This window comes from Pholcus phalangioides, unplaced genomic scaffold (genome assembly GCF_987345545.1).
Source record: "Pholcus phalangioides strain wild (caught in Gottingen) unplaced genomic scaffold, Ppha-v1.0 ptg000029l_1, whole genome shotgun sequence".
Lineage (NCBI taxonomy): Eukaryota > Metazoa > Arthropoda > Arachnida > Araneae > Pholcidae > Pholcus > Pholcus phalangioides.
In genome coordinates this window covers 7,767,414-7,783,144 of record NW_028301619.1, presented here as the reverse complement: position 1 = coordinate 7,783,144, position 15,731 = coordinate 7,767,414, and the positions used below count along the sequence as shown (strand labels likewise).

Sequence of the window (15,731 nt, the reverse complement as noted above, 5' to 3'; positions counted from 1 at the left end):
TATCTTAATCTTTGTATAATAAATGTTTGTTTATAAATTAAATTTATCCTTAATATTTATTTTTCAGGTACCATAATATTGGATCTGTTGTTACTTTTCTCCATGATGGATGTGATATTTTATTAGAGTTTACCAAGCTTAATGTGTATTTCAAAATACAGAATGGAAAAATTATCAAAGCACATGAACTTTTAGCCAATTTGACATTCTTCTTCTTTGCTGCATCTTGGTAAGCTTCATTTTTGTAAGAAAAGTTTCTAATTTAAACTGATATAAATCTATGGAAAATATTTATACAGTAATGTTGGCCAAAGCCTAAACATGAGAATTTGATGGTGACAGAAAAAAAGTTATAAATTTTTCGAAAATATAAATGGTATGGGTGAATCAACGACAGTGGAGGTAAGCTCTGAGATAGAAAGGAGGGCCAACTGTGGTAGATAAAGCAGGCAGATTTATTTTGTATTGATTCCAGCTTCTTGATATTGCTAGCAGTGTAGGGTTCCCAAATTTCGGAGGCATAGGAGAGGACTGGAAAAATATAGGTTTGATAACAGGAGTTTAACATCGCAAGTAGTGTGTTTAAGGTTGTGGCGAAGGAAAGAGTTTATTGAGACAATTTTTTGATAGATATAATCAATGCGTTTATTCCAGTGCAGGTCTGCTGAAATGATAATACACGTATTTATATTGAGAAACCTGGGATATGGAGGAGTTATTGATAGAGTATGAAAATTCGAAAGGTGGGAGTTTATGTGAAGTTCTCATGAGAACCGTTTTTTTCTTTCAGGTTTGTTTGCAGATTGTACTGGTATCCGTTAAAAGTATTATATTCAACTACGTCAGTTGTTTCCGAGAAAGAGTTAATATTACCATGTGCAATACTGATGAATGTTTTGCTATGGGTTTTGCAAGTACTAAATATATATTGGTTCATGGTAAGTGGTAAAATAAATAAATTTTGATTAATTGAATATTTATATTTTTCTTTAAAATTATCAACTGCAGCTGTTAAAATGTATTTCTCTAATGATAAAAATTTCTCAGACCCATCTAACATGCATTATGCATTTGTATCATCTGGTTCTATTGTAACGTATAGTTGTTACTTCTCGGATTCTAATTTTATCTTTCCCAAAATAATTTCGTCAGACAGATGACAATGATATGACAACTATTTCATTTACTTAAGACTTATTACAGCGTTAATCTTTAGATTTTACAACAAACATTTTAAGCCTGCACAACATGCATCTGTAAATTTCCTTTAGAGTTTTAGCTTTAATATATCACAGATTTAAAACACTCACCCGATCGGTATGTCGATTACACCCTTCAGGATGTCTTCTTGATTGATCCGTGCGATCTCCTGGAGAAAGAGAAACTCTATAGCAACAGCATCATGCGTCCGAAGAGACGACGAACCTGACGAATATCCCATCACAGACGAGAGCCGAAATCTCATAGACTTCAACACAGGCTGAGAGCAATTTTTGAGGCTTCCGGAACAAGGCGGGGTGAAATGAAATGTAACGATCAATGTCCAAGGACCAACATGTCTGTTCACTACACACTACCGGCATATAAACGAAAATTCCCCATCTCACATTACCGGAACCAATCCATATCGAGATTTGCGGCACTAGAATCAACGTAACACTTGAGAAATTTACATATTCATATGAACTAAAAATAATATAGAACTATAGTATTCGGCATCTGGTAGCGCAAAAGATCGTAAACATGACGGTCGACAGGTGGCACATGATCTCGCAGATCAATCCCAGAATCAATGTAAAAGGTAATATAAAAATGACTAGAAAAGGACCATTTCTGGCAGGGCCTAAATGGTAATGTTTTACTATCATAGAAATAAATTACCTTTTGGGTGAGATCATAGACATAACAGTGTAAGTAAATCCAAAATGTGATGAAAACAACAGCTAGACAAGTTTTGAAACTGTATGAAGTTTGTGTCGGAAGTGATATATAATAAAGAGATCGAGTGAAAAGGCCATGGAACCGAATAGGATAGGACTACTGGACGAGAGAGCATGTCGAAGCTCTGGTTTAGGCATCTGTAAATAAATGTGATTATAAATTATTCTTGTTGGCTCTAGTGTATACTTTACTTAAATCGTATGCCTAGGAGGCCAAGCGAAGCATGGTAGCAGTGGTGGGATCCAAACCCATGCCTCCAAAGAGATCGGTGCCTCAAACCAGTCACCTCGGAGAGTGAGCTGAATGTTGGAGACACAGTGTGGTGGCGGACACCATGGCGATTATCATAATTTTTCCTTTGCTTTTCAATCCTTGCCTTCTCCTTCCCCCTTAAGAGATCGTTTTCGGGTTGGGCAGGCTTTAGCGGATGAGGGTAAATTGGAACCGTTGTTCTAATGTGACGCTCTATCAGTAGCTGAGCTGGACTATAGCCATTCTCCAATGGCATGTTCCTGTACTGCAGCAGTGCTAGGTATGGATCTGAATTTTTCTTCATCAGCCCTTTGGCCACCTTTTGCAATGTCATTCGAGTGGCCAAAATGGAAGAAATTCATCGAAAGATTTCGCAATGCTCAGTGCTAGTGAAGGGCGAGAAAGACCAGGTCAACACGCTTCTCTACCTGTTGGGTGGTCAAGCGGAGGACATTTTCACCTTGTTTCACATGCCAACAGCAGACCAAAAGAAGTACGATTTGTATTACAGTGATATTCGACAGACATTTCATGCCCAAGAAGAATGTCACATAAGAGCGGCCCAAGTTCAACAACTGTTTCCAACACCCCGGTGAACCAGTAGAGGAGTTCATCTTTGTTCTCCGTGTACTAGCGTAGTCATGCGGGTATCAAGCTCTCCGAGAAGAGATGATTCTCGACCGCAATGTCGTGGGCAACCAAAGATTGTCCGAAAAGTTGCAGCTGGAGCAAGGTCTGATGCTGGAGAAAGTTACGACCATATCAAGACAATACGTATCAGTCAAGAAGCAGCAGGAGATACCTGCGTTAATCCAGCTCAGAGCTGGTGCAACGATTACCTTGCATTCGCCGGTTCTTTATCAATTTAACCCCAGTGATCATTGAATGGATGACAATAATGAATTGAACAAGACTTCAGTTAAACTATAAATATTTATTCTATTAACTATTAATATAACATTTTTACAGATAATTATCACAGTTAGCCTTTTCTCTCAGACATTACAATGAGACAATAAAATAGAGCGCTCTCACCGCTATGTCCAGGTATTCACGTATTAGTTCACATCGTCCATAAGACACTCCAAGATGTCTCAGTCAATCAGTGGCCTTCTCTACACCACGGCAGGAGACACCCCGACACCAGGTTCAGACGGTTTTGTGTCTTGAAACATCCGACTATATGAGACTATAGGTCAGCCATTGCATAGGAAATTGGAGCAGGTCATCCAGGGGTAGCCGGTCTGGCCACTAATCAATCCGTAGGTGACTGGATCACGACGTAGTTGGATTATCACATGAAGTAAAGCGATGAGACAGGTGAGGTGCCAAAGGGGCACCTTCCCAAATTTAACACATTTTTTTTAACTGAGAGACAATCTGGCTCACACCTCGACGGGGCGTGACGCCTTAGTAATGAAGACATGAAGTCTTCATTACTAAGTTGGAAGAAATAGTAGTCGTGCAGATCTCTATCTGGTTTTTATACAGGAGCATTCCCACAATGCTTTATGACAGAACCAATCACAAGATCGAAGGTGCGGTATTGAGGTTGTGTCTAATTTACATAACTTCATGAGAGAAAAGGAAATATTGTAAAAATATAACACAGAATCTGGCAACCAAAATAAAGACGGCAGCCGATTGGCGGACACATGATCCCGCCAGGAGACAAAAAGGTAAAACAAATTAAAATCTATTAAAAATGACTAGAATAAGGAGCATTTCTGCGGGGGCCTAAATGGTAATGTTACACTGGCCAGGGTCGCAGGAATCAATGGGAAAGCCATGAATCAGAGTCCAAGACACAAGAACAATCGACGAAGGGAAAGCAGAGCCAGGCCTGCAGTAAGAATGAAGTTTATCCTTGTTTTTGGTGTGGATGAGCAAAGTTTCATGACAAGAATTCCTGCCCGGCCAAGGGCACCAAGAAAAATCACTTTGCTAGGGTTTGCAAGGGTAGCTGCGAACGTTTTGGCAGTGTGTCAAGTCGGGGTGAAGATGCCGAGGTCACTCCTTGGCTAATTAGTATCATCTGTGTCATCGCACTGACTTGGGTAGAAGACATCTAAGTTAGAGATGTTCGAATCAACTTTCTGCTGGATTCAGGAGTAGATGTGACAGTATCTACCAATGGAAGAAAAACAGATTTCTCTCTCTCCAAGCTCAAACTCAAGCCTCCTGACCAAAATCTTTCGAGTCCCGGTGCAGCAAACTTGAACGTCAAGGTAATGTTGGAGTGCCAGCTAACTTGCAAGTCAGCCACTACATTGGCAAAAGTCTATGTGATCAAGGAACCCGATCGTCCACTATTGTCAAGAGAACATTTTGTCCAACTAAAGTTGAGTCAATGAAGTGACAGTTCACGGCCTAACTCAAGTCCACCTGGAAGAAGAATTTCCATGAATTTTCGATGGACTTGGAGAACTGAAGGGAGAATACGAAATCAAGCTGAAGACTGGTGCCGTGCGCTTTGCAGTTCACGGTCGAAGGCGAGTTCCTATCCTGCTGATGGATAAAGTAAAACAGCACCTGGATACAATGTTGAAGGACAATAATCAAATTGGTGACGGAACCAAGTGAATGGTGTGCTCCGCTGGTGTTGGCAGCAAAACCAAATGGAGATATCACACTCTGCGGTGATCTCACCAAGTTGAACAGCAGCATTCAACGTGAAAATTTTTCATTACCTTCAGTTGATCATCTGTTGGGCCAGATAACCCCAGAAGCCAGGATCTTTTCCAAGCTGGACGTCAAAACAGGATTTTGGCAGAAATCTGCAGTGGAGTCTCGGAGGTTGACGACTTTCATCATGCCTTTTGGAAGGTTCCGTTTCTTGAGACTTCCGTTTGGAATTTCTTCAGCTCCTAAAGTTTTTCAACAAGACATTGCAGACCACCTACAGGGTATTCCAGCCATGACAAACCTGACTGACAGCACTTTAGTGTGGGGAGTTGCTCAAGAAGAACATGACAGATGTCTCAGAGTTCTTCGACGGTTCCATGATGCGAACGTCGCTCTCTACAAGGACAAGTGTGTTTTCGGCATCACTGAAGTGAGGTTCTTAGGTCATCTCATAGACCACAGGGGAATCCAGCCTGACTCGAAGAAAGTAGAAGCCATAGAAAATCTTCAACTATCAAAAGATCTATGTGAAATGCAATGTTTCATTGGAATGATGAAATATTTGGCCAAGTTGATATCAAATTTGAGAAAAATTTTGGCACGATTCACGCGCTACTGAAAGCAGCGAATGACTTTGTGTAGGAATCCGAGCAAGCTCGATGCTTCAAGGAAATCAAATGCTTGCTAACGTTGGTATCACAGTTTGATCCTAAGCTACCGGTCATTGTCTCTGCAGATACACCATCTTATGGCTTGGGAAGTGTGTTGTTTGAAGAAAACAAGGATGGTATGGTGCACCCTGTGGCCTACGCATCAAGGACTATGTCCACTGCAGAAAAAAGATATGCTCAAATCGAAAAAGAAGCGCTAGCACTCACTTAGGCTTGTGAGAAATTTGAAGACTTCATTAGTGCATCTTGAGACCGATAACAAACCACTTGTGCTCATATTTTCAATGAAGCAACTGAATGAAATAACGCCTCATTTGCAACGCTTCAGGCTATGAATGATGAGATATTCATTCTCAATCTACATACATACACTCCAAGTAAACAGCTTTTAGCAGCAGATGTCCTTTCAAGAGCCCCTCTTGAGAGTGGCAACTCCAGCGAATTGGAGGAAGAGACTAAGGCCTACGTGAGACTTGTCATCTCTACACTTTCTACTTTGGAGGCTAGTCTATTAGAGATCAAAGATGGATAGAAAAAAGATGTCATGATCTTTAAGATAATTTCTGTCGTTGTTGGCACCTCGCCAGAAAAGGCATTGAGCCAAGCAGAATTACCATACTTGTACGTCAAGAATGCGCTGTTCATCGAGAATGACTTACTGCTACGAAACAGTCGCCTTGTAATACTGGTTGGCAAGTCTCACAGCAAGACATTCTAGACACTTGGGAGTGAACAAGTGTCATGCTCTTGCAAGAGAGTGTTTGGTGGCCCGGTCTGTCAATGCAAGTTGAAGACAGGATCAAAAAGTGTGTTGTCAGAATAGGAGCAACAGGCATGATCCACTAATTCTGACAAATTTTCCATCCAGACCATGGGGAATGGTGGCCATTGATTTGTTCAAGTTAAATGGAAAATGGTATTTGCTTCTTGCTGATTATTACTCTCGGCACCCAAAGTATGCGTTGTTAAACTCTCTCACTTCAGCAAATGTTATTTAGCACTGATAATTAATCTTTGCCCACCATGGCATTCCGAAGGAGGTACGCATTGACAACGGAGGTCAATTCAAGAAAGTGAGAAACTCCAAGAATTTGCACAGACGTATGGATTTGAGCATGTGACTTCGAGTCCAAGATTTCCGCAAGCAAACAGTTTCATCGAATTTATGGTCAAGGTGGCCAAAGGACTAATGAAGAAAAATTCACATCCATACCTAGCACTGTTGCAGTACAGGAACACGCTATTGGAGAATGGCTATAGTCCAGCTCAGCTACTGATGGGGTGTTGCGTTAGAACAACGCGGTTTCGATTTACCCTCATCTGCTAAAGCCTTCCCAACCTGACGATGATTGCTTAAGGGGGAAAGGAGAATTCAAGGATTGAGAAGCAGAGGAAAAATTATAATAATCGCCGCACTTGAGAGCAGCTGAATGTAGGGGAGATAGTGTGGGTGGTGGACATGAAGATGTGGGGTGAAATCGAGCACAGGGCAGATATCCCGAGATCCTCCATCATCAAGACGCCAAGGGAATCTGTGAGAAGAAATCAGTTCTACCTGAACAAGACTGAACACCCTGAGCCTGTTTCAGAATCGAATCCAGGAGTTGTAGAGCTCCCACCTGCTGGTCCGACAGTCCGGGGTGACGACACTGTGCCGAGAAGGCCAACTGGACAGTCGTTAAGACAAACATCCATTCCCATCAGAGCAACATGATATGGTCGTGTGGTGCGGAAGCCCCAGCACTATCCGCTGACTGACACTATGAACTAGTCATTTTTATGAAAAAAACAAAAATGGGGGAATGTGTCGGAAGTGATGTATATATAATAATGGGACTGGGTGAAAAGGCCATATATGGAGCCGAAAAGGATAGGTTGTTGACTGTTGGACAAGAGAGTATGTCGAACACTCTGCTTTAGACATCTATGTAAATAAATATGATTATATATAAATTCTCATTGGCTCTAGTGTATACACTTAAATCGTTATATGTCTAGGAGACCAAGCGAAGCAGTTTTTTCTTTAGTAACTAACAAAAGACATGTAAATAATCTGACAACAGTTTTTAGACATTTTCTCTATTTTTGTCATGTTTTCTTCTGTGATTGGCTGTGCCATTTTTCTTCGTCCTTCTTACATGGCTGGTCATTTCGACTCTGTGTCCTGAACAGCGTGTAACCCCCACTGTGTATGGGGCTTTTGCCATTTTGTCTTGTTTGTTACTGGAGAGGAAACTTCATACAGTTTCGAAATGCTTCTAGTTTTTTTTTTCATCAAATTTTAAGTTTACTTACGTTATTTTTATGTCTTACAAAGAAAGGGTTCTAAGGCGTAGTCCTCCAAAAATTACGAAAAAAATTCAAGTGCATTCATCTCATCCAGAAATACATACAAACAAAAAATTAGCAGTGAAGTACAATTATTAAAGTTGCAAAAAATTATTAAAAAATGGCCCGTTGACTGCACATTGCCTCTGTGCTTCTTGGCGACATCTGTAAAACTTCTTTTCCTTTCTCTCCTCCATCTTCTCTCTTCTAGAAACTAGTTATTTTTTTCTCTCCATATCTGTGCTACACCTAATTATGTGTTGTTTGAATGACATCACTAACACTATAGTCCGTTTCAGGTTAACTTTGCAGTGCAGAGAAAGGTAGAGAGTGTATTCCTTCACCGCAAAATATAGTTCCCATATATCAGAGGCTTAAGATGATCATTTATGCAGAATATTTCAATTTTTTGAATGATTGAAAATGAATACTGAAAAAATAGTGTTCTGACTCGATCTTTATTCGTTTAAGAATTTTAAAATAGAAAAAAAAATTATCACCATTATGCATAAAAAAAAAAAATTTTCTCAGTGAGATTGGAGAGAATCAGCTATACCTTACGGCGACTGCGCATCGATACATTGGTTGAAAGGCTTTCGTTGTCATAGCAACGTGTGATGCGGTTCCCTCGTAGCTTCCCTTTCACTGCAAAGATAACCTGAAACGAACTATAGGGCTGCAGTATTTTTAAATTAATTTTTGGCCTCTATTGGCATTTAAAAAAATTAAATAATATTTTTGAGTGACCTTTTACAATTCTGCCAGATTTTTTTGTATTTCTGTGCATATTTAAATAAATAAAATCAGAGGTAATTTTTTCAAAGCTTTTTGAAGTCCTCACCTTGGGACTCTTTCCTTGTTAGTTTCTTCAGGCATCCCAGTAAATTCCTGCATGTGTGGGAAGCTGGGAGAGAAACACTATGCTATCTTAGTAGTATGTAGAAACCATCGGCCAGCACCTAATTGGTTCAGGCTTTGTAACAGCCAGTGAAATGCAAGCAAGTCTATTTATTGTATTATACAAATCATAGATGACTGGATACAATGTGGAGATGAATTTTTGGCTGAAAAATTCTGCATGTCTCTGTAGGTAATCGAGCCATCATCCCCTCACAATATAGGCAAGTGTGCTAGACCACCATGCTACAGAAACAGTGATAAACGGAAGCTGTTCCTTTAGAAAATGCACACATGTCTAACGAGACTATTCAATGAACAGCTTCCTAACTTAGCTAATCTATGACTTGTCCCGATGGATTCATCACAGAGCCAAAACTGCTGGAGCTATAAATATGAAATTTGGTCAGTTTCAATTCATGATGCTGACTTACTAAAAAGGGTTTTTTTCTAAATTCGACCACAAGGGGATCCAAAGGTTACATAGAGAAATCTCTCCGAGCCGAAACTGTGCGAGCTACAAATATGAAATTTGGTCAGTAGTTCCATTTCATGAATGCAAAGACTTGCTGGGTTTTTTGAAATTTTGTCCCTTAAGTCATAAGGGTCTAAAAGTTGTATAGAGAAATTACATCGAGCCGAGACCCCTAAAACTATAAATATGAAATTTGGTCATTTTATAATGTAGATACCCACTAAGACAGGATTTTATTTATTTACACAATGCTGGTAGAGGCTAACGTAATGTATACATGAGAATGCGATTGATGGTGACAGATGTAATAAGTAACAATGGTTTATATACATTTTTCAAAAATTTAAAGGCATTTGTGAATCAACGACAATAGAGGGGACTAAGTTTCAGTTAGCTATGGTATGTGGAAAGAAACTAAATTTAAAACCATTGGTGGGAGCAGAGATAGGGTTTATCTTATATGGATGTTCAAGTCTGCTAGAAATATATGTTGGCTTGGAGATGATATTGGAAGCATTGAAATTTAGATGTCCATGGAGAATTTTAAAATACATAGTTAATTGAGAAAAAAGCCTGAGTACTTAGTGGGCGAGGATTAAGTTTGTGTTTTAGTTCGGAAATAGACAAAGGGGGACCAACTGTTGTGGGTAAAGCAGGAGGATTTATTTTGTATTGATTCCAGCTTCTCAATATTGCTAGCAGTGTAGGGGTCCCAAATTTCTGAAGCATAAAAGAGAACAGGAAAAATATATGTTTGGTAACAAGAGTCTGATGTCAGAGTAGAATACTTAAGGTTGCAGCAAATTTTTTTCTCTCAAAATTCAACCCATCAAGGGAGTCACAAGGCATTCAAATGTTATATGGGGAATCATCACGGAGTAAATTTCAGATTACCAAATCTATGAGCGAAACCACGTAACAGCTAGTAGCTCATGAACACTATAGCCCCCTCCTTGATAGTTATTTCTCCAGATTACTAGCTGTGTTAGGTGGGGTGGCTGATAATTGCACAGTGTGGGCAATGCAAGATGTTCACTGATGAATTCTGCTATTTAGTCTGGTCAATGATAACTGATAAATTTATATTTGGAGAGAACCAGAAAGACTGAACCAGCCAGAATGTTTTTGGAAGGCCAGGTTTGTTGGCGTTCAGTGGAACTGAACAGTAACCACTCAACAGACTTGAGAAACTTATACAGCTACACATATCTAAGTTCTTGGTAGAGGTTTGGTAACAGAAGGTATATAGAAACAAAGTTCTTGAACTCCATGCTTGTCTTCTCTGGGGAATTGTTGAACCCAATTTTTTTGGCTAAATAGACAACAGTACCCACCAAACTCTTGTGATTGATGATATCTTTAATATGATAATATTATACATATGATTGGTCAACATATTCACCTGACTTGTTCAGTTAGATCCATGTCTGAAATATATTGAAATGTGCAGTAGTACATACCATGGTCTTCAACTTAAAAAATAAATCTGAATTTACAGCAGTTGTGCATGTATTTTTTTAATAGCTGTTATTTTGTCTGTTTCATTAATCATTTGGCCAGGATTATAGGAGGGGGCAACTCTGGTTATGCTAGTATTAATAAACTTTTAAACTTTAAAGGTAGTAAATTACATCTTTGTTATATATATACTTTGTTATAAACTTTATGGACAGTTTATCGTAGGGCTTCTTGTAAGAGTTGTTACTGGGCAAATGAGTGATGTTGAGGACACAAGAGAGTTTGATGTTGAGGAGAATTTTGCACAGAAGCTTTCAGAAAAGTTGGACAGTATTTATGATGAAAGATCAAAGTGAGTAAATTTATTTCAATTAATAAACTTAAAGATTAAGTTATCTTTTTAGTTATATGTATCCCATATTTCATTTCATGTTAATACAGTGTAACTGGGTAATTTCAGTGTAATTCCAGCTTTAGTTGAAATTGGGAAAGGTTTGCAGAAAAAAAAATGTTCGCACAGGTGAAAAAAAATTGCTACATTGGTTGGAAGTGAAGGCTTGTTTATTTCAGAATTATGTAAGACAGCTTTTCTTAACATTTCGGAACCCACAGACCAGTAAAATTTCTAAAAAAAATGTGTGATAGACCATCAATATTTACAGTATGTGGATCTCATGGCAACACTTGAATACATGACACACCTCAAATATTTAGAAGACACCAACGAATAAGGCAAATACACAAAAAATAATAAAAGTCCTAATGCATTTCAACACCAATGGGTGCCGTCTTCAGAGGAAAAATTTAACCACTAGTTTCGCTGACCGAGTTTCCCATTTGGGTTGAATACCAAATCTTCACGCTCGGTTGCTCAGCGGAAGAAGTACGTCTGTTCACTTCAAACGTCGTGGTCAGAATGAAGCTGTGAGCCTGCGTGAGATACTAATGCAGCGTCCTGATTGGACCTTTGCGGAATAGTGCTATCCGATTGGTCCATTCGAATTTTCTTGTAATTCCCGCTCGAAATGAATTTAAGCCATGGTGTTGCGATCGGGGGTGTAGATTTATTATCGTTCACTAGTATATTTTTGAAGGCCCGAATATATGTGCCTTCGTAGAAATCTAGATCAACTGTGGACTTGACTTTGTGAAAAACTCTCGCTTCTTGAAATTTGAATTTGTGGCCTTCTTGCCAACAGTGAGCGGCGATGGTCGATTTTTCACATTCCTGATTCTTAACACAGCGAGCGTGTTCATTTAATCTTGCTTTTATGGGTCTCCTTGTCTGTCCTATATAACCAAGAGAGCAATCACCACATGGAATGTAATAAATGCCCCATTGTTTATTCTGCGGTATAGCATCCTTAGGGGGCATGAAACCAAAGTTTTTAGTGGGCACATCTATGGTTGTTAGATTAAACTTTTTAAGAATCGGTTTGATCTTTAGTGAGAGTATTGGATCGTAGGGTATGACTACACTTTCTCTGAGTGGTCTCTCTGTAATATTTTCTAGAGTGGTTCCTCGTGCCGGTTTCAAGAATTTTCTACTTAATTCGTCAACGATCTTGGTGTTGAACCCCCTGTCTATCGCAATTGCTTTGATGGTTTCAAGTTCGTGGTCTAAAGTGTTCCGATCTGAACAGATGTTAAATGCTCTCTCTACAAAGGTGCGAAAAGACGAAAGTTTCTGTTGCATAGGATGGCAAGATCTGAAATGAGGTGGTAATGAGACTGCGAAAGGCATTTCGAGCGGGAATTACAAGAAAATTCGAATGGACCAATCGGATAGCACTATTCCGCAAAGGTCCAATCGGGACGCTGCATTAGTATCTCACGCAGGCTCACAGCTTCATTCTGACCACGACGTTTGAAGTGAACAGACGTACTTCTTCTGCTGAGCAACCGAGCGTGAAGATTTGGTATTCAACCCAAATGGGAAACTCGGTCAGCGAAACTAGTGGTTAAATTTTTCCTCTGAAGACGGCACCCATTGGTGTTGAAATGCATTAGGACTTTTATTATTTTTTGTGTATTTGCCTTATTCGTTGGTGTCTTCTAAATATTCTTGGGCAAAGTGGATCAACTCTTCTACACCTCAAATATCATGAATATGTTGGAAACACACACATACAAACATTTCTTCTCATGCCTCAATTCATTAGGAATCCCTCAGTCAAACATGAGGACAAGACCGAAAAGTCTGTTGACCTCTCGAAGCAATGAGGCATCGTTGTCTTCCCCTCGTCTATAACTAAGTTCTACTTGTTTTGCATCATCTTGGACAACTATTAACTAATGTATAATGTGAGTAGGCCATCAGCATCATGGTTTCAAAGATACTTTTATCCACATGTGATAACAATGTGTCTGTTTTTAAAATGTGATCATTTCTTTTAGTGTTTAAAAACTAAACACTGACTGTGATAGCCCAGACTATGTTTTCATTTATAGCCATTTTGATTTTTACTTATGCTATATGTCAGCTGTATGCACTTGGCCATATTTTAAGACTTGGGTTCGATTTCTGGCTTTGAGCTTGAGAGCACCTTGTCGTTGATATCCAGAAAGTATTTTCTTGTTACATCTTTATCAAAAAAACATATTTTGCAATATTTCAAATATCTCTGTTCTTGATTGTTTCAGTTGAACACAAAACTATGTTGCTAATGCTGTTTTAGCAACTGTTCTTCATAGGTGAGCAATGACCTACCTTTCTTTTTGCTCCTATGACATCACAGCTATGTTGACATCACACCACTTTTTCACGAGTCATTTTAGAAGTCTCATTCCCTAGAATGACATCACATTTCCAAACATGTTTTGCATACAGAATGAGAGAACTTTAGTCTTATTACTTTTTGATCAACCTACAGATAACATTTACCAACAAATTAGTTGCTGCATTTAATTATCAAGTAAATTTAAGTGTTCTGATTTTTAGATCTTGAAATGATTTTATTCCTATACATAGAAATGAACAAAAAAGAAACCTTTGTGGCAGTTAAACAACTCTTGTTCATATGTATACTTTTTCTGCAATTATTTGAAAGTTTATTTATTTTACATATTTTTTGCAGCAATGCAAGAGAAAATCATGTGAAAACTCGAAAATCTCTTGAAAATTCAGTTTCTAATGGCGATAATGGAGAACAAAGACATCTTAGGAAAATGCAGAATGAAAAGAAAAATCTATAAATCATGATTACTTGTTGAATTATGCTCGGCATTCATTGAAAAAGTTTTATTTTGGCTTACTAAAATATTTTTTGTTGCCTTTAATGTAAATTTTAGCCAGTAATGTATGTCCCCTCTTTTTTAATTGTCAGACACTTGGTCAAGTTTATGAATTGGAATATAAAAATACACATTCACTTTTATTTATTACTGCATGTTTCTGGTTTTCTTATAAATATATAAGAAACTGCATTCCACTTTAATTGCTCATATAGATAAAATATATGATCTTTAAATTATTCTTTAATTTATATTGTTGAATTCAAGATTTTATGTTGTAAATTGTACCATCCACACCATCTTTGAAGTGGAGACTAAAATTTTGTGAGAATAAAATGTAAAACCAATCAACCATTTTATATGTGTATATACACCATATTTGCTGATGTGGAAGATGTAAATTTTTTTTGCTAAAAAAATATATGTTATATAGACTTATATTAAGTGGTTTATTGATTGTATGGAACAAATTTAGAAATGGGGTGCATTTTATAATTTATCAGGTCTTATATGGCAGCAAATATGACAAATTATTTCGCAGCTTCACTTTTTTGAAAAAGGTATTGTTAGTTTAAGTTTATATTAAATGCTTAAAGATATGCATGTGAATGTGTCTTTAAACATGACAAGCTTTTAACATTCTTGTAAGGATAATAATCCCATTAAAAATGATTAATTAGATAATGTTCTTGAAAATATTTATAAAAACAAACTTTTAAAAATTTGATACAAAAAATTTAAGTTTCTCAATTATGCTCTGTCCAGTTATTTTTTGAACTGATTGCAACTATTCTTCTATTTGGTATTTATTATTTACAAATCCTATGATTCATATACATATGGCTGAAATGATGTAAATATTTCATAAATTTTCTGATCACTGTCAATGCCCTTGTTATTTATAATTCAACCATGCTTAAGAATTGCGGATGATACTTTCCAAATGTTGTTGCTTATTGTTAGCAGCAGAATTTGAATATATTTCCAGTAGGACTGTAAATGATGAATTATGTATTCATTTTTATCCCAAGCTGCTTAAAAACATTCACCAATGCTTTTTTATCGAGAGATTAGAGCTAAAAAATGTATGAATATGATTGTTTTTGACCGGTAACTGCAAAAAATTATATTCATACATATTAGCTTTTGTGAGGCCAACATAAATTGATTCCATTCATCCAATAATTTTTTTTTAGAAATATATATGAAATGCACTCCTGTTATATATAAATATACAGGGTGGGCAAAAAGTCCGTAGAAACTTTAAAAATGAATAAAAACCAGAAAAATAGCAGAGATAAAAAACTGTTTGCAGGGTTAGCATCGCTAGGTCATGGGAATTTTTTTAAGACGGGGAAAAAAAAACAGCCAATAGGTGGTGCTGGCAAGAACGACTTCAGTGGAAATATGCAAATGAGACGGTTATAAGAACTTGGGCTTTAATCCACAACCAATTCACCGTTGTAAACCATGTATCTGGACCTGCTGTACTCTGCTGTTGCTGGATTTGTGACTTGCCTGCAATGTGTTATTCCATGTGGAACACATACTACTGTAATAAACAATTTGGAGGCATTCTGTTCGTTATTTGCATATCTGTTCTTTGACTTGTGTATGGCAGCGCCACCTATTGGCTGTTTTTTACGTGTTTTTTTTCCCGGTCTTAAAAAAATTCCAGTGACCTAGTGATGCTAACCCTGCAAACCGTTTTTTATTTCTATTTTTCCAGTTTTTATGAATCTTTAGCCCACCCTGTATATAAATCTCATTTAGTACGATTTCTGGAAGATAAGTGGTTCTATATAATACAAGCTAAAAATCCTGAAAAACAACCAAATAATTATTTTAGA

The 15,731-nt window shown here is 37.7% G+C and overlaps 1 protein-coding gene across 1 annotated transcript in view; it reads left to right on the top strand.

Annotated features, from left to right (window-relative positions):
• Positions 1–15,200, top strand: part of LOC149067640 (ceramide synthase 1-like) — a 40,781-nt gene extending 25,581 nt beyond the window's left edge. The window contains exons 4-7 of the mRNA XM_089252523.1: positions 68–229; positions 791–938; positions 10,863–10,999; positions 13,725–15,200. Of these exons, the coding sequence (XP_089108649.1) occupies positions 68–229; positions 791–938; positions 10,863–10,999; positions 13,725–13,842 (565 nt within the window). The 3' untranslated portion in view covers positions 13,843–15,200. The remainder of the gene's footprint in view (positions 1–67; positions 230–790; positions 939–10,862; positions 11,000–13,724) is intronic.
• Positions 15,201–15,731: the final 531 nt, after the last annotated feature.